General features: G+C 35.8%; 1 protein-coding gene across 2 annotated transcripts; it reads right to left on the reverse strand.

Moving 5' to 3' along the window:
* Nucleotides 1-218: 218 nt before the first annotated feature.
* Nucleotides 219-20,095, reverse strand: LOC117793425 (NPC intracellular cholesterol transporter 1 homolog 1b). 2 transcript variants are annotated; one of them, XM_034633737.1, is made up of 7 exons: nt 18,778-20,095; nt 17,805-18,106; nt 16,798-17,727; nt 16,261-16,670; nt 16,020-16,174; nt 13,343-14,167; nt 219-235 (listed from the first exon to the last, which is right to left on the reverse strand). In XM_034633737.1, the coding sequence occupies exons 1-6, from the start codon at nt 19,966-19,968 to the stop codon at nt 13,388-13,390; spliced, it is 3,768 nt and encodes a 1,255-aa protein (XP_034489628.1). In that variant the 5' UTR covers nt 19,969-20,095; the 3' UTR covers nt 219-235; nt 13,343-13,387. The 2 variants fall into 2 exon arrangements, with proteins under 2 accessions (XP_034489628.1, XP_034489627.1); XM_034633736.1 differs by lacking the exon at nt 219-235 and having other exon boundaries at nt 12,566-14,167.
* Nucleotides 20,096-20,301: the final 206 nt, after the last annotated feature.

Here is a 20,301-nt window from a genome sequence, read left to right on the forward strand (position 1 = left end):
TTTGCATTGTTTACTTTTTGTTTGGTTTTGCAGCTAAAAACTTTGTTGTTGCTGCCTTTTTTGCCACTCTGTCAGTTTTTGCCGCTTCCATTTTGGCAGGCTCGAAAGTAAACTAAAGCAAAAACCAAACAACTTAACAACCAACGCAACAGCGACGCTTGCTGCGGTCAGATAAGCAATACGAATACATATAAACAACAACAACACTCACACACACACACACACACACACACACCACACAGTTTTATATAGTGTAGAAAAACCTAGCGCAGATGGAGATCGAGGCAGATATGCAGATAGAGATGAAGCTGGATAAACAAGAGGCAGAAGAAGACAAAGACAAAGACGAAGACGGAGACGGAGACAAAGACGAAGAAAGAGAGACGGAGAGAAAAGCAGACTTTATAAGAAATAAAAACCACATTTTAAAACTAAAGAAAATTGTTCAATATTATAATTATGATAAAGGTATTGACTTTATGTAGACAGGAGCTATAAGCATCGAATCAGGAATTTCGACTTGAACCGTATGACATCTGACATTTCATTTTAATAGAGCATTTTTGTGACCTAAGACAAAACCCATTATCATATTGCAGCAGAACGACAACATCTCAACATCACAGCCCTTATATTCTGTTAAACAATTGCACATATCTAGTTTAAGCGTTGCCAGATAAGGAAAATAAATAATATATAATTTAGAAGCGAAGTGAGCAGACGTGTTTTTATTTAAATCGGCTACAATATTTAAATTCAAATTCTAAAGTTTTCCAAATTATACAATTTAAATCAGGGTATCAAAGCAATTCAAATATCGGTTTCAGTTAGGGTTTTGGTTATGTCCGTTTTTAGTTTTCGGTTAAATCGGTAGCGCAAAATCTTTGTATATCGATCTTGTATCGGTTATGATTTTTTTTTTTAATATTTCGCGTTTAAAATAGTGGTATGATTTCGGTATAAAACAAAAAAAAATATTAGCACAAAATATAAAAAATTAAAATAAAATGATCGGTCAAAATACTTTTTAAGAAAATATTAGATTAAGGTAGAAGCTTCCAAATTAGAGTCAAGCTGATACAAACGAGTTTAGATGAACGGGTCAAAACGAACCAATGATTTGATTCAGTTCATCTATTTAGTCAAGTGTTTTGATAAAATTAAAATTTTACACAGTTTTTTTAGCAAAAAATATATATTGTTCTTAGAAAAAGTTAAAGAAAAGAACACACTTTTTTATTGAGACAAGCTTTTGTTAAAACACTTTCTGGACTTGCTGTATCCGGTTCATTAAATAATTTTCTTTATTCCTAGCTATTTTTACTTTTAAAACATATATTTGAACAAAATCAGTTTATTTGATATACGGGGTTGCTACAGAAACCGAAACCAACCGAAAATCTCCCAAAAATGTATGGAGATTTGTTGGTTGGTTTCGTATTCTGTGGCACCCCTGATAGTACCCCTTTTAAAAGGATTTTCTGAGCTTTTTAATGCATTTTGATATATGAACTAATTTAGATTCTTCGTTGACAACTTATTTCTAATTATAACTAATATCTACCTAAAGTTTAACACACGATTAAGTCGACATAAAACAAAGTAAAGATAGCTTTTAGTAAATATTTTGTTGAAATTGATGCAAAGATGGAACTGAGAATATCTAAGATTATAACAGTACGAGTATATTCAATTGTCGTCTTTGGCATCTATAAGCTCCTCGAGTGGATCGTCTCGAATAGAAATGTTGGATGCTGCGTGTTTATTATGCGGAGATGTGTTGACATGGCTGTTGGCTGAATCTAAACAGCTGAACACCTTGCCAGGCGTTTTGCACCAAAAATTTACCTTGCATGTTGTTATTTTTCTTGTTGTTGCTGTCGATGTTGTTGCTTTTTTGACTGTGGCTGTGCCCACGATAAGCAAACAAAAACATAATTGGTTTGCTTGTCATTTTGGCATAATAAGCTGACAATACTTTCCAACAGCCAAACAATAACAACAACAAAAAGGTGGAAAGAAACGCGCAGAAGAGCGAATATAAAAATCAAGCTAAAATACTTATCTCACTAGAGATGTGCAATGATTCGTGAGATTCGTGAGGCTCATAGTAATTTTTAATTCAACTTGTATGCTTTTTTTTTTTTATTAATTTAACTTGAAACATTATAATTTAATTTTAGCTGTCAGACAAAATGAAAATTATATCGATCGCAAGCGACAAAAAATAGATTTTTTTAAAGGCATTTTTTTATTAGTTAACGATTTTAGAACAATTGTGCATGAAAAAATCAATTTCTTAATAAAATGTCCCTTACAATCATTTCGCAAAAAGGGATCGATATGCATTAAATAACATAGGGTATTCAGTGTTATATCAAAATACATTTTTAAAACTCACTTACATATTGTAAGACCATTAAAATTATATCCGATTCAAATCTAAAAATAGTTAAAAAAAATTTTAAATTATGAATCGCATGAGAAAAGATACTCAAGTCGATTTTTATCACGATTCTTATCAATAAACCTACTCGTATGTGGCATATATATAATGTATCTAATAGATAGTTAATAATCGAATAGTATCATAAGTTTGTCTGGATTCTCCTCGTGAGTCGTGCTCGATGGAGAGTTCTTTTATCGATTATTATCAGGACGCGTTGTCATCTCTATGCATAGCTAACTAGGAGACAGTTGTTACAATGTATCTGATACATAGTTAAGTACAAATGCGCCTGGATCGCATCCGAACTTCTGGGAATGGATGCTGCAACAAAAAGAAAAAGAAACACGCGCTCTTTGCTAATGTGGCTAAATTTTATTCAAGGACTACGAGTACAACAACAACCATACACAACTGGTCAAATGCTGCTCTGAATGCGAGGCTTAGTATGCTGGTCAATTGTAGAGGAAACCAAATAAAAAGCATTCATGCCCAGAGGCATGGTGGCATGGTGGCATGGTGGCAATTGTGGCAATGGAGCATGCGACACGGAGCAGTCTTTAGTTTAGTTTGGCTTGGTTTCTGGTTGTAGGGCATAGTAATAGTGCTTACGAATTGGTTATTATTTTTGGGAGACGGGCACAAACAGGAGACAAGAGGGCGACAGGATGCAGAAGCCAGAAAGCAGCAAGCAGCAAGCAGCAAGCAGACAGCAGTCAGCACATAAGGCAGAGCTTTGTTAGTTTGTTTGTTAGTTTGCTTGTTTGTTTGTTTGTTTGTTTGCTTTTGGCTGTTGTTGCCTGTCGACCTGTAGCCAAAATGGTTAAAAAGAAAATTGAGCGCAAAATGCTTAACAAATATTTTATGACTCCGAAGTTCAAACGCTTAAATGTGAACCTTTGTTGTTGTCGCTCCTGTTGTTGCTGCTGCTGTTGTTGTTATTATTATTATTATTTTTGTTGCTGGCAAATTACCCACAAAGCCAACAGCAGCCAACTATTTTAGTGAGCAACAACAATAGCAACAACATACGATACACATTTGCAGGCCCATCTTCCAGCTCCTGCTGCTGCTCCTGCTTCTGCTCCTGCTTCTGCTCCTGCTGCTCCTGCTGCTCCTGCTTCTGTTTTCAGCTCCTGCTACCAGATTCTGCTCCGGCTTTAGTTTCTGCTGGAGCTAAGGATATTGCTGGAGCTATATCCTGTGCGCTGCATCGCAGCCGCCAAAAAATTGTTTGAAATTCCTAACAAAGCATTTTAACAATTTGCTGACATTATAACGGCGACAAGTTGAGCGGAGTCAATAAACTGTTAACTAAAAAAACAACATGCGCCAAAGTGAAAAGTGAAAAAAAGTGCTGATAGTAATAGACTGGAGAGACATGCATCAATGGCCCTCACCCCCCCACCCCTCATTCGACCCCTTTGTACCATCTCCACACAAATACCGTCCATAACAACATGGCGGCCCGGCACGGTCAGCTATTCCAGTGAAAGGGGCAGAGGGAGTGGAGTGGTGTGGTGTGGAGTGGGAAATGTTTGGGTGCTCCATTTGCTGCTGTAACGCCACGTCATGGGATTGACGAAAAAGTTTGCACAAAATTCTTGTAGCGATGACGATCAACGAAATCGATGACGATGACGACGACGACGACGCTGAGGTTGAGGTTGAAGATGAGGATGAGAATGGCGATGGCAATGGCAACTCACAGCTTAAAAAGCATGGAGCTTCATTTAAACGATAATAATTAGAGCTAAGGTATAATATGGCCTCTTAGACGAATTATTATATTTACACGATTTAATCGAAAGATACACATTAATCGATAGATCTGAGTATGTATATCAGCACTAAAGTATCATAGATTTACATTGAATTTGTTGACTGTGGAAAAATTTTAATCTAAAAAAACACATTAATCGATAGATCTAAGTATGTACTATATATCAGCACTAATGTATCATAGATTTACATTGAATTTGTTTACTGTGCGAAAATTTTAATCGAAAGAAACACATTAATCGATAGATCTGAGTATGTATATCAGCACTAAAGTATTATAAATTTACATTAAATTTGTTTACTGTGCGAAAATTTTAATCGAAAGAAACACATTAATCGATAGATCTGAGTATGTATATCAGCACTAAAGTATCATAGATTTACATTAAATTTGTTTACTGAGCGAAAATTATTTTTATTTTGTCTTTAAAAAATAATGAAACTATACTTTTTATAAAATCAATTACTCGAATTTTAGATTTCTCAGATTAACGCGTATTGTAACTTTAGGAAATGCGAATATATGACTGATTATTAAACACAACTTACACTGTCTTATCAGAGTCATTATCAAACAAAATATTTGAAAAGTCACTATATAAAAAAATTCTTAATATTGATATGGGTTTAAAAAATAGAAAATAGAATAGAATAACAAGACAGCTCTTATGTTAGTTAGTATTAATTTAAAAAAAACCTCTTCACGTGGTAAAAGTCTAGTGACGATTAAATATATAAATTATAAAAAAATTATAATTATAAAAATTATATACAAATTGCCGAATGCTGAACTGTTTTTATTTATAATAATAATCATAATTTTAACATGATACTTGACTTAAAACTTGAACATTGAACTATCATGTAGAGTAAAATATTAAAAATGATGTATGGTATTTTTTTCAACTTATCTGTTTAGCGAGAAGACACCTGAAATATTTATGGCACAAATATTTATGCCAGCATCAAAGCAGGTGCAACTTGGCGGCGTCTTTCAGCTTATTGGCTATGCGTTGCATCATCATCATTATCATCCGTATTGTCATCATGAGAATCAGCTGGCAACTTGCCGCAAAGTATGCAACAGCAAGTTATTAAAATGGTTGAGCGTTAGGGCGTGGCTATTTAATTCAACAAGAGCATTTTTCGTATATTCTTGATGCTGTTCTTGATTACATTAGCTGCGATGTTGTTGTTAAATATTCGTCTGAGGTAAGCTACACATATTTGTATTATTTTTCTTTGAAAATGTTATACGATATTAAATTGAAGAGAATTATGCTTTGTTGCATGCTGTGCAGCTTGCATTTGCATATGTATTTGTTTATGCAACAAAAGGTGGCAACTACATACATACATGAGTCGAGGTGTGAAATCTTTCAATGGCTTTTTATTTAAATTATTTTCTGTGGCTTAAAATCGCTTTATGCGAACGACAATTGCAGCCGTTGGCAATAAAATTGTTTATTTATCTAAAACTTATTTTCAATGATAATAAAAGCAATATTAAGCTCTAGCTTTAGATAGCAAATGTTCTAATTGAATCTAGTCCGACATAAGAATACTCTGTAAATCCAAAAACCCTAGAGTATAGTAGTGGATAATAAATGATTGTTAATTTATTTAACCATAATACAAAGGAAAAAAAAAATTATTTTCTCTTTAACTTCAAATATAATTGTTTAATTGACAAATTTCTTCAATAAATTTCTTCTAATGTATTAAAACCAATTTTGAAATTGAAATTTAATGTATAGATTAAATTGACAAGCTAAAGTGCGAATTATGATATATAGAATCGAGTGTAATCGTTTCTATAAGCTAACTGATGATGTGTAAACAATACACTAGTATATTTTTAAGTGCAGGGTGTAAAAAGACGCACACACACAAAGACAAGGCAACTAATAAACAGTGTGTGCATAAGAAAGATTCATAATTACGATGAACAAGGCTGAAAACATCACACAAAAAATGGGCTAACAATGGCGCCAGAGATAGAGATAGAGATAAGCAAATGCTGCCTTTAGTTTTGTAGTAAAGAATAAAGATATTCATATTGTTGTCGCCTCTGTGGATGCCACTGCCTCTGCTGATGATGTTGCCCCCAAACAAACAAATGTGATAAATCACAGAGGAAGCCGGAGGCAGTCGACCAGTGGACTGTATCAATCAGAACGCGATGCTTTTAATTGATATTGTTTGGGCATGGCTTTAATTGAACAGTGGCTGGTAATAAACCATCGAAATTATTGCATCATGTTCCACAAAACAATTTCACCACAATTTCACCAAACTGTTACTCGACTAACATCACAATTGATTACAATTGTCTGTTTGAGGAAAATTTCTGCTATGATCAGGATTTTGGGAACATCTTTTGAAATATATTTTATGGAATATATTTTTGCTTTTGTATATCATCAGTGAATAAGCATGTACATATATGTATATGCATGTGTCACGTCATTAATTGGATCATCTAGCAGTGGGAACAATAAAAATAATTATAATTATAATAATAATAACAGCGACAGCAACAACAAGCGAAATTGTTATAGTGATTCTTTTTGTTGCACTTCATTTTCGATGTTGCACAGTGTGTGGCAACAATGGCTGCAGCGCATTAGCAATACTGAAATTAATTAAAATTTGTTTGTGCGAGTCGAGCAATCAAGCAATCCATCAGTCAGTCAATCAATTGATTTCCATCATCTTGGCTGCTTTTAAGCATTGTTCGGTTGTCAGCGATATTGCATTTATGAGTGACCCCCTCCCCTCCACCCCAATACATCCCCCTACGCATTTTCAACTCTCCCCTTTTAGCCTTTACCCCCTTGTCATCATCATAAAATCATGTACTCATACCAAAACACTTAAAATGCATTTGCCAAACAGCCGGACAGACGTTCAAGGCGGGTGGGGGAGCAGAGGTAGACAGAGCATTGAGAGACAGGGACAGAAACTATTTTCGAGCTCTGTTCATTTCATGCTGGGCTCGGTAATGTTGGTCAAATGTGTGTTTGACATTTTCGTTATGTTTCTGGCTAGGAAACGTGGACCATTTAATGCTTTTGCATTTATTGTTGTTGCTAGTGTTGTTTTTGTTGTTGTTGTTGTTGCTGTTGTTTTTGTCGTGTCGGTGTCTGCGGTGGCTGGCACTATAAACAGCTTTTGCTTTTGTATTTTGCATAAAATTTCTCAAAATTGTGTGCATTTGTTGAGGTTGTTGTTATAATTTAGCTGAAAATTTTTGCTGTATGCAAATACACACACTCACACTCACACACCCACACACATAGGTATACGCACTGCAATCCTGCACATGTAAATGCTTTGGTATATTAACCCATTAATGTTATTTGCACAAGCATCTTGCAAGCTAAATAACATAATCAAAGAATTCTCTTTGTATAAACAAATCAATATTATCAAAAAGATAAATTTCATTAGATAAAATTGCATTTGATATAAGGTATTTGTATTTGTTTATGTTATTTACAAAATAAATTCTTATCCAAAGTAACGACATCTCTTTGGATTATTATAAAAAAAATAAATGTGCTACAAATTTCATTATTTCATTTTCATTTCATTATGATAAAATGTATACGTAATATATTTAGAAGATAAGCTTACATAGTATCTTATTTCTCTCTTTTTACCAAAAGTTTTAATATTTTATGCAATAGTTAAAAATTCATATTAAACAGAGGTGTCAGTATAAAATGCTGAAATAATTTTGATACATTTCTTAATAAGTTGGTTTAAATTGTGTCCAATGCGAATAACTATATTTTATAGACTATAACCTACAAAACTTGAATAACTTACCAATTGTATTTTTTGTTGATAACTTAAATTAATACATCAGCTACAAAGCTTTTGTATTTCATTATGATAAAATGCGGTTTGATCTACACATCTTTTTAAGCTCTACATATAAACGTATACGTAATATATTTAGAAGCTAAGCTTAAATAGTATCTTATTTCTCTTTGTTTTTAGCTCTTATACTCTCTCTATCAAATGTTTTTATATATTATGCAATAATTAAAAATTCATATTGAACAGAGGTGTCAGTATAAAATGCTGAAATATTTTTGATACATTTCTTAATAAGTTTGTTTAAATTGTGTTCAATGAAAATAACCATATTCTATAGACTATAACCTACGAAACTTGAATAACTTACTAATTGTATATAATTTTGATTACTTAAATTAATACATTAGCAACAAAGCTTTTGTATTTCATTATGATAAAATGCGGTTTGATCTACACATCTTTTTAAACTCTACATAAGAACGTATACGTAATATTTTTCGAATACGTAATATAGTATCTTATTTCTCTCTGTTTTTCGCTCTTTTACTCTCTCTATCAAAAGTTTTAATATTTTATGCAATAATTAAAAATTCATATTGAACAGAGGTGTTAGTATAAAATGCTGAAATATTTTTGATACACTTCTTAATAAGTTTGGTCAAATTGTGTTTAATGAGAATAACTATATTTTATAGACTAAAACCTACAAAACTTGAATACCTTACCAATTGTATATTATGTTGATTACTTAAATTAATACATTATACGTAAATGAAGTAGTTGAGAACTAAAACGTGATGGGTTAATTCATATGTATATTTACATTTTCAATTAAATTTTGTACAAAGAGCAAACTCATTCGTTTACGCGTTTTCGCTTCGCTTCAGTTTTTTAGCGTAAATATCTAATGCGATGGTCGGTTTTAAGCTCTGTCACACGTTCAACGCCCCTATGGCTATGGTTGGGCCCGGGGGGTAATAACCATTTGGGTCCAAGTACAGGAAAATAGTCATATGAAAATGTCGACTGGCTCGCAGTTGACTGAAAATTGGACTGCAAATGCTTTGCCAACAGTAATTTCAGCAACGCGAATTGGATTTGCGGCTTATAAGCACGTTTATAAATTACTGATTCGTCTATGGTCTATGGACTCGACTCATGTGAATGTGAGTATGAGTATGAGTATGAGTGCGAGTACGACTACGAGTAGTTATTTGCCCAGTTTTGCCAGCAAATGAATAAATTAAATATTCTAACATTAAAATTGCGTTTGCGTGTCGCTTTAATTAACTTTTAGATACAATTTTCTAGATGCTTAACTTTTAAAATAAAATTCAGCATCCTAATTTGCTATTAATTTGTATTAAAAAGCATTTGGTCTATGAACTAACAGACCAACAAGACCATCGATCTGACCAAATGATTAAAACAAAAAATTGTTCACAAACAATTTCAATGATCCGAAAGAGGGATTATGTAGGCTTAGTGCTTGTTATTGGCCAAAATAAAGCCATTTGACCTTTTCCAAATTAGTCGAGTCAATTTCGGTCGAATTAATTAAGCCAATAAATATCGTTGAAAGTAAAAACAATTTATAACAAGTGTTCATGCAAACACGACTAGAACTTAACTAGCTTAAAATTTAAGTCAATTCTTAAGACTTATTAAGATTGTGAGAGTTTGAAAAGAATATTTAAAGAGATATAAAGAATTTTGTAGGAAAATATACATATGTAATGCCTTTAAGATATATTTTTAAAGAGTATTAAAACTTAAAACAAACTTTCGCTTTAAAAATATTTTAGTTATTTTTTGATTTTTAATATTATAATTAGTAAGTAATTTACTTTAGTAAATTATGTATGACAATATACATATACATCAATTTATAGCTTTTCAATGTTTAAAATATTTTTAGTATGAAAAAAGCTTTAAATTACATTTACCGCAAATTAATTATAATGACTTTGATGTTTTTTATGCCTGAATGTAATACAAAAATAAATTAAAATATCATAAAAATATTAAGAGTGTACAAAAGTATCAAAAGTTATTTGATTCTTTGCAAACGTTCGTGTATGGATCGTATGCGTTATATTTTTATGAGCATATTATGTATACGATTCAAAATTTGTTTAATAAAGTGGCCATCAGCTCAATAAATAAATGTCCCTAAAGTACAGCAGGAATAACTGAAATGAGAATGTACAAATGCATTTCCATTTCCATTTTCATTTCCATATGCACACATATTTGTATAATTAAAATTTGTTTAAATGCAATATTAAAAGAGAAATCATGAAAGAATATTAAATTCAGCTGGCATAAAATGGAAATTAAATTAAATCGTAGCTGCAATGATATAAACAACAAATTATATCAAGCGCCAATCGGGCTGAATTTCCGTTTAAAATTTTGTTCTATTTATTTCTGGATGCGTTTTGTGAAGCACAGATACAGATACAGATACACAGATGCAGATACATTTGAGGCAACAGTAGACAGAGATGTGGATACACAAATTCGAATACTGTAAACGGGCATATGCCTGAACCGAATGACCGATTAATAAATATGTATGCATAAAATTTAATTTAAATGCTTCCTATGCTCATATAAGCGCCGAGTATTACCGGGTAATTTCATCCAGAATCTTTTCACACTCGCTTTTATGGCCGGGGAGAGTGTTAAAAATTGGCCACAAATCGTGCGAAAATTGCCAGCAAATACGAATTTTCGGTACGAGTAATCGTAGCACCCGTGCCCTTTGAACTTTACCATACATTTCTATGCACAAAATGTCAATTAATTTCAGTTTTTATTGCTTGTGTGGTACATTAATTCATGGCCCTAGCAATATTTCAAAAATGTGTACTTATAATTTACCTACTCGTATCTTAGCCATCCCAGTTTCCAGAAGATATTGGCTTTATGCTCTTTTTCAGATGTTGTCAGTTCATATTAATAAATTCGGTTAAAAATTTAAAAACATTTTACATCTCAAAATTGTTGAAAGACGTTCATAGTGAATTTTAAATTTGAACAATTAAATGTTCCACTTTTCAGCTGAAAATTTGATAAGCTACTTAACAAATTTAAGTTTTCTAGAAAATTGCTTGTTCATAAGAAGTTTTGTCAGGTTATTTAAACTACATTTCTGAGAGTATTGATTTTTACTTATTTTGTTGACTCTATTCTTTAAAGTTGCCACAGACATTGCGAGCCTTAATTAACTTAAGAGTTGATAGGTGTAAAATGAAATAAGGAAATTGCCTGCTGAAAATTAAGATACTAAGAAATGAATTTAAACATATATAAGTATTTATAAGTACTTATACGAGGCTCATATTTTTTGCTTTTTAATCCGTTTCTCATCGTGGTAAAGAGTTTATTAAATTAAAATAATTTTATTTGTATATAAGTAGAAGTAAGAATAAAGAGTCTATTTCAGTACTAAAAGCAACGTTTTCGGTCTAACTATTTTAAAATTAGTAAGAAAACGAATAGCAGAAAAATTCAAATAAATTTGTATAATAATCTGAGAATAAACTTTTCGAAACTCGTTTATAATATGAGCTGTAGTCAGTATGGAAGCAGGGTATAAGCGAGTGCAGCACGCTCTACACTTGAACATTTTCTTAATTTTTATATTATTTTTATTGAGCATTAACACTTGGCATTGTCAGAGCTAAGTACTTTGTAATGGCAATTAAGTGAAAGCTAAAAAATAAAAAACATTTGGGCCACAAACAGAAAGACAGAATGGGAAAGAGACGGAAAAATAGGGGGACAGAGAGAGAGAGAGAGGAGAAAAATGGACAAGCAGTCGATAAAGTGGCACTTCAATTTGCACTTCATCTGTCTGAGCTCACACACTCGCAACTGTTAATTGCAAATTGATTTAGCCATATGCATTAGTTGATACATTTATAATTATGCTTTTCACTTGTCGGCCGCTTCAAGTGCCTCCAGCTGATGGGGCATTAAAGCATTTCGAGGGGGCTGAATGGCATTAAGTGATTTGGCTTTTTTTCGATGGGAGAAAATCGCTTGAGACAAAACAGCAGAGGAGCTGCTAAGCAACACACAAAATATACCAGAAAAAAGGGGCAAGTCAAGTAGACGGGAAGTAGAAAGGGAAGGGGTTGCAGCTTGAGGCAACAGCCAAGACGAGGCACATAAAAACCACTATAAACTTTATTAATTTTAATTAAAAACACTACACTCACTCTCCAAGTTAAATTCCCGTGCACATCTTTCGCCTGCTTGTGTGCGTGACCATTGGGCAATGTTTTTCTTGTTTTTGTTGTTCTTGTTGCCGACCCCTCGCTGCGTGTTGTAAGCCGCAGAACGCGTCCTGGCCAGCAGGCGGTGAGCAGTTAAAAACAGGAAAGCCATCAACAAAGTTAACCCCACAAAACCGCAGCTTAAATGCTCTTACCAAATACCTGTGTGGTAATTATCCTTAACTAGGTAAATAATGGAGCTTCTATACTTTTTATCAATACGTTTAGTCTGACATTTATTTCATATAATTTTTCTTTATTAATAACGTTAGTTAAAGCAAATAATTCAACCCTATTACCATTGTAAGCCATTATTTTATAATAAATAAAAATATGCTTATTTAAAATTATTTACAATTTTTTTGAAACACATAGTAAATAAATAATTTTAGTTATATGCTAAGAATTATAAATATTTTAGTATATACAATTTGTATAACAATTGCTTTTAATTACTCGATTAAATTCATTTCGAATTTCGTTATGCCAGATTTTGGTTAGTGTATTATAATGAAGAAGCTGCAACTGAAAAATCTGGGCAAAGTTTTTGCCCAAAAGGCGTAAGACGTTTTGGGCGGTTGGGCGAAGGGCGGGGGATGGTACAGTGACAGGGACAGGGACAGGGACAGGGACAGGGACAGGGACAGGGACAGGGACTTTAAGGGTCAGCGGTTGAGGGTTTGTCGAGCTAAGGGAGCTTGGGGTCGCCGTTCCTGTTGCCGTTGCGAGTTGCTTATTTATTGTTTTGGCGGTGCGCGGCAGTTGGCCGCTTAATGCCATAAAAAACAAAGGTGCCACGGCGATAAACAATAAAGAAGGCGCAGATGGGTGGGCGGGGCCAAAACGTTTTATGCAAATTTATGACTTAAAAAACAATTTTATTTTTTTTTATTATTAATTTTAAATAGCCAGCGAAAAATATAAAAATGGAGAAATGTACAGAATAAAAATATATAACAAATACAGAATAAATGATACTCAAACACTCAGTCTCAGACTCACACACAGTACTTGTATTCAGACTCACACTCAATGCTTAAATTACTTATTTGGATTCGTTGCTTTCTCGACGTCTCATGGATGTGACGGACTCACTGATTGAGCTCCTGGCCAGGCGGCTATCGAGCGGACCGAGCACACTGAGCAGCACTGGCAGCAGGATTAGGCCATGTGCTGCTCCAATGAGCACAATGCCCAGGTACATGCGGAAATAGAAGACCTGAAAGACCTGCGATTTGGAGAATGCCAGCACAACAATGCCGGCAAACTTGGTCAGCGTAATCCCGGACAGAACACTGCTGCCCGTAACGCTCAGGGAATGGAAAGCTCGCTCATGGGCACTGCCCTTACCTCCCTTAAAGGAGCGCACTATGTGGGCGACAAACTCAACGCCAATGCCGACACAGACGACCAGGTTAACCAATGAGATGGCATTCAGTGTGATGCCCCATGCCCACATCATGCCACCCATGTTGATCAGAATGCAGACGACCATAAAGAGCACAATTAGGGCGGACGTAATATCCAGTCCGGTTAACAGTAGAGTCACAGCAAAGATGGCTGCCAATGAGAAGCCCAAGGAAACCAATGCATCGTCCCAGATCGACAAATACTGCTCGTAGAATATGAAGAAAACGCAATAGGGAAAGATTTCCGTCTCCACGCCATTCTTAGCAAACATCTCATTCAGTTCCGCCTGCACACGACGCGCCTCCCGAAGCGCCGCCACGAACTTGTCCGACGTTGTTGACGTCGTCGAATATTGCATAAAGTGTGTGTCCAAGATGGTGGCCAATCCCTCATCGTCCAGCGTATAAATGACGGCCTGCAAGGACATACAATAATGAAGGACTTAATAATTTAATGATTAAATTATTTTCCAAGTGTCGGTACATTTTTTTGAAAATAAATTCATATTTTCTGTATGCCTATGTTTGCTTTATTAAAAAAAAATACCAAACATTTTTTAGATTGGACAAACTTAAATCTTTCATAATTCTGCCAAGCCTGAACCGATTTTAAACTGAAAGATCACTTTGATCAGGAATTGTCCTCTAAATATATTCCGCATTTTAATTTATTTAAAATTTTTTTTCAAAAATATTTTTTTATTCTAGATCTTGGCTTTGATTTTAACGCAAAGACTCCCCCCTTTGATATTTTGAAAATTTAAAATTTTAAGTCTCAAGTTTTCACTTTTAATCAACTCCTTGTATCGTAATTAGTATAAAACAACACTTTAAATTTGATTCTGCAAACTTTCATTTTTTGTAAAATATCATGCCAAATTGGACAAAAAATTTGACTTGTAAAGTTGATAGGTTGATGGTCTGACCAACTTCAAACTTTCATAACTCTATCAAAACTTATCCGATTTTCATGCGGAATGTCATTTTAATCATGGTTTGGCCTCTTTATTCATTCTGCATTCAACTTTTATTAAATTCAATAAAAAATATATTTTCCTCTAGATTGTAATAGATATTGACTTTGATCCCAAGGGTCCCCCCTTTGCAATTTTGAAAAATGAAAATTTTAAATCTCAAGTTTTCACTTTTAATCAAGTCCCTATATCGTAATTAGTATAAAAAAACATTTTAAATTTGACTCTGCGAACTTTAATTTTTTTGTAAAAAATCATGTCAGATTGGACAAAAAATTTGACTTGTAAAGTTGATAGTTCACAGGTTTGTCCAAGTTCAGACTTTCATAACTTTGTCGAAATTGGGCCGATTTTCAAGCGGAATGTCATTTTGATCATGGTTTGGCATTTAAATTTATTCTGCATTTAAATTTTGTTCATTTAGAAAATTTTATTTTTTTTACTATCATTGCCTAGAGTCGATTTCGATGCTAAGGGTCCCCCCTTTGAAATTTTGAAAATTAAAAATTTTAAATCTCAAGTTTTCACTTTTAATCAACTCCTTATATCGTAATTAGTATAAAACAACACTTTAAATTTGATTCTGCGATCTTTCATTTTTTTGTAAAAAATCATGCCAAATTGGACACAAATTTTGACATGTAAAGTGGCTAAATCCGAAGTCTGACCAACTTCAAACTGTCATAACTCGATCAAAACTGAACCGATTTTCAAATGGAATGTCATTTTGTTTTTGATTTGGCCTCTAAATTCATTCTGCAATTAAATATTATTAAATTAAAAAAAAAAATATTTTCCTCTAGACTGTACTAGATATTGATTTCGATGCTAAGGGTCCCCCCTTTGATATTTTGAAAATTTAAAATTTTAAATCTAAAGTTTTCACTTTTAATCAACTCTTTATGTCGTGATTAGTATAAAACAACACTTTAAATTCGATTCTGAGACGATTCATTTTTTTGTAAAAGATCATGTCAAATTGGACAAAAAATTTGACTTGTAAAGTTGCTAGTGGTAAAGTCGGACCAACTTTAAACATGCATAACTTTGTTAAAAACTAACGGTTTTTCAAACGGAATGTCATTTTGATTATGGTTTGGCTTTTAAATTTATTCTGCATTTAAATTTAGTTCATTTCTTGCAATAATTTTTTGCCCCAAGAACCGATTTTGATGTTCTTCGGCAATTCTAAATGTTGTCAAAACAATAAGCTTAGTAACTATGAAATGAAGATCAGAAAAGCTGCAATTCTTTTTAATAAGTAAGTACGTATGTAGTAACTGTTTTAACTTACGTCGGCATAGGAAGGTCGTCCCGCCTTGGCGCATTCGGCATCGGGAAGATCGGAGAGGAAGAAGGGCACGTATTTGTCAAATGTATCGGAGCTGGGTCTTAGACCGTCTTCAGTGAATTGTCGTTTACAGGGCAGACAATCATCGCTTTTCGAATCTAAAAAATAGGAGAAAAGAACCAACCAAGAAATGCGATGAATAAACTGAATGGGAGTAGATAATAAATTGATTGTGTGTACTTACTACTCGGACAGAAGCCGCCAGTTGTGATATTATACTTGCAGCAATCGGAGATACTTATCCAGTCAATGTAGTCGTCAATCCAGGAGGATGCTGGTCTGGCCAACGAGGTAATCTGCGGATAACGCGACTGAGTGTAGAGCTGAACGGCGAGTGAATCATTGTTGCACTCAACACCGCCACAGATGATGTTCTGATGCTCGGGCTTGTTGTAGTCAAGTCCCGGCTTGAGGACCCAGTAGACAGGGGCACCCATGGCCAACAGCTCGTCCATGTATCGGAAATATTTGACCACATGCGAGTCCTGAGGCATGGACATTTCCTGATCGAGACCAAGCTCAACGGAGGGCATTATCATAAGTGATAGACAGGTAATCACTGTGAAGATCAGCAAGACAATGATCTTAACGGGTCTGAAAGTAAATTCAATTAGTGTCAATTGTAATTAAACAACATATTTTCATTGATAACTATTAAAATGTATGATTATTGTAAGTATATCAATGGTAAATGATTGAATAAATTGTAGAAGCAACTCACTTGGACAGCAGAAAGGGAGCATAGAAGTTCTTGAAGAGCTTCTCGAGGACACCAACCTCCTTGGACGCCTCCGGCTTGGACTTGGATTGCACACAGCACAACATGTCCAAGCGTCCGTTCCGATAGCGTTGCTCATCGATGGCCATCAAGGCCACAAATGCCGTGATCTGGAGCAGAAAGTCAAAGAGAATGGCAGCTGCCGCATACATGGCAAATGTCTTCACCGCTGGCATCTCGGAGATGGCGCCAATGGCGAAGCAGGCGAATTCGCTGCTTGCCGTCTGGAGAATCGAGGGTCCCACCTGACCAATGGCCTCGCCAATGGCCTCATGAATCGTCTCGTAGCGACTGTGATCCAATCTCTGATAGGTGTGCACCATTATGAAGATGTTATCCACACCAACGGCGAGCACCAAGAACGGTATCACCTCAATGGCCAACATGGTCGTCGTTATGCCAATGTATCCCCAAAAGCCCAAGCTACAAATCACTGATGCCAGGACAATCACAATGCCGCTCACGGCCAACATGATGCGGGAATCCCGCAAGAAGCCCAGACAGCTTCGAATGCGACCCAAAGCGATGGCCACATACAGAAACATGACCACATAGCTGATGACCACGGTTCCAACCTCGCCCTCGGACAGCTCGACAATTGCATCCTGTATAGAACGTTCCGCGGAGTAGGCAATATCCAGATTCTCACTGCTGTAGTTTCGCATAAAGTCAACGAAACGCTTTTCCCAGATGAAGTTCGGTTCCAATTTCGACTCATCGTTCAGGTTCTTGCCCAGAAAGGTTAGTACCAGGCCCGTGGCTAGCATATAGTCGGGATCCTCACCAATCTCCACTTTGGGCATGCCACCCACAGCAATGCCCGGCTCAATAGGTCCACCATAGGTGCTAAAGCAGTCCTCCATCATGGGAACACTAAAGAACGAGTTAGAGAGAGATAAATTAAGCTCAAAGAGATCCCTTTAATTCTCGTATCTCACGATAAGACCTACCGCAAACAATCCTCAAGTTGATTCAGATAGTTAATGGTAAAGTTATTGTTATCCACGTAGGAGTTCTGGAATCGGGACATATCATTTTGGAAGTAACCATAGATGGACTGTATCAGACAGTCGTCCACAGTGGGCGTCACTCCAGGGTACAGAACGGGTGCATAGCAAATCTTGTCCAATCCAGCACCCTCGGCCATACCCAGCTGCATTATCTGCTCCTGAAGTTCGAAAACTTCCTGCAGGAAACTCTGCTCAAAGGCAGGACCAAAGGTGAGTACACCGCTGGCTGTCTCATGTGTGAACTGAGAGTAAATAAAAGGCAGGAGAGGATTCATATTAAAAACTTGGAAGCTTAACACCCGTTACATCCAGCGAATTTTGAATTACAAAAACAAATACCACAAAAACTAAGAATACAATTTAAAGAGACTTAAATAATGATGAAATACATAAGAATTAATCATGAAATAAATCATGTAAAGTTTAAAAAATAAGTGGAAGAACAGTTATATATTAATGTTCCATCATCTTTACTTGTTTCTAAATATGTGTTTTTAAGTTTCGTGTCAAATAAAAAAAAAATCAACAAAGTTAAAACATAATTTTATATATAAAACTCTTTATCCTGACTAACTGGTCATTGTGGAGACCAAACCGTATGACCTAGAAAGCTGAATTTTTAATACAACATAGCTGAGACGACTTGATCGTGCAGTAAGGCGGCTTTTTGGGAAATTCGACCTGCAAATCGGTCAAATATGGAGTAAAAGAGTATAGCTTAGTATGTAAAAGCTTGATCAGAGCGACAAGCTGAGTCTGTTTGTAAGTCTGTTTCTAATCAAGCAATAACGTATATTTGACTTTATTTTTCACTTTTCTAAGTTTTTTGTTTTTTAATTTTCTGATTTGATATTTCGTAACTTTTTTTTTATTCATTTTATTATTTGACAAAATGCCTATAGGGAATACTCACTGTATTTTTGTTAGTTGGTTTCACAAAGATTTGATTGGTGCGATAGAAGGGTCCAAAATGCTGATCGTAATACTCCTTTTCGATGCGGGTTTGACTCAACTCGCTGGCCCACAGCTCGACGGGATCTGTGGTGACCTTCATGTAACGCACACCGAATCCAAGTCCACCAATTGCCCAAGAGCACAGGGCTAACACCAGCACTGGGTGTTTGGCACAGAAAGTGCCCCAGGCGCGACAGCCAATGTAGAGAAACTCTCCATATAGTGTTGGCATTCGGATATTGGGTCCTTGACGATCTCCTGTTGCGCCCCAGCAAATAAAGGCACTGATGATCAAGCCAACGACCAAGGCAACGATGAAAGTGATGCCATATAGTCCGGCAATCTGCCAGGGATCCTCGTGTCCGGTCGGTGGATCGGTCAGAGGACACGACTCTTCACAATCGATGCAGGCACAGGCGTAATTACCCTCATAGCTCTGACCACAGTCGAGGGGATGAAGCTTCAGATAGATCTGGTCGGATCCCTCAGTCGCATCCTCGGACCACATATAGTTGATGCCAAAGGGTACGTAGTCACTTTCTGGATCGCCCATAAAGTGATACCATCTGCGGTAGTTACAGGTCCTGGCATTGTACGGTCCACAGCCAAGATCCATGGCGGGTCGTCCCGTCTGTGGATGCTGAATGGAGGAGCAACTGTTGTAGATGCGCTGCACAGTCTCATCTTCAATGCGATAGTCGATATGCTCCACAAAGTCAACACCGGCGGGATTCAGTTCAAGGTAGGGGGTCAAGAAGAGGGAGTGATTTTTGGCACAGGTCATGGCGCACACACTTTGGGCCATGTTCTTCGTACAGGTCGGACATCTGGAGTAGACACCATCGGCTTGAGTCAATCCTCCGTCCATGGTGAATATCTGTTTGGCATCACAGCAAAGTACGAGCTCCGCATCACCATTTAAGCCTTTGTACTCCGCATACAAAGTGGGACAACGCTTGGCGAAGACTGCCTCCGCTTCGGCATCATTTAGAGCTAATGCTGGGCCTGAATAGGCCAGATTCTGAGCATGTTCACCAATAAAATGACTTTGTCCATACCAAATGCAACTTCCCTCTTCACCCTGACCCAAACACAACTGTGCAACTGTGGCCAACAACAGCAGGACAACAAACACACTATTCACTTCCATTTCAAGACACAAACACAAAAATTAGAAAAAAAAATATAAATAAACAATACTCTTTGGAGCTCAGTTGACCGGCAGCCACTGTTGGTGCACCACTTCACCAGCTCACGGATTGACTAGCAACTGACTAACGGACTAACTGGAATCCAACTAGAACTGGCCACATTATCAAATTGAAGTGCTCTCTGCTCGACACCGATTAGATTTCAATGTCGATTCGTTGATTCCGACAATTCGACGATTTGACGATTCGCCGATTAGCTCTTAGCTCCATTAAAAACCGAACCCACTGCGGCTTATCTATTCCGATAAGCCGGCAGCTGCTCGTTGGTAGCC

The sequence above is a fragment of the Drosophila innubila genome, chromosome X (genome assembly GCF_004354385.1).
Source record: "Drosophila innubila isolate TH190305 chromosome X, UK_Dinn_1.0, whole genome shotgun sequence".
Classification (NCBI taxonomy): domain Eukaryota; kingdom Metazoa; phylum Arthropoda; class Insecta; order Diptera; family Drosophilidae; genus Drosophila; species Drosophila innubila.

What these genes read in the sequence shown, in the direction of transcription:
- LOC117793425 (XM_034633737.1), bottom strand. Translation starts at nt 19,968, where the DNA reads ATGGAAGTGAATAGTGTGTTTGTTGTCCTGCTGTTGTTGGCCACAGTT. An exon ending in CAACTTGAGGATTGTTTGCG is followed by an intron (nt 17,728 to 17,804) that starts GTAGGTCTTATC and finishes CTCGTTCTTTAG; the next exon opens with TGTTCCCATGATGGAGGACT. An exon ending in GCTCCCTTTCTGCTGTCCAA is followed by an intron (nt 16,671 to 16,797) that starts GTGAGTTGCTTC and finishes ATTTACTTTCAG; the next exon opens with ACCCGTTAAGATCATTGTCT.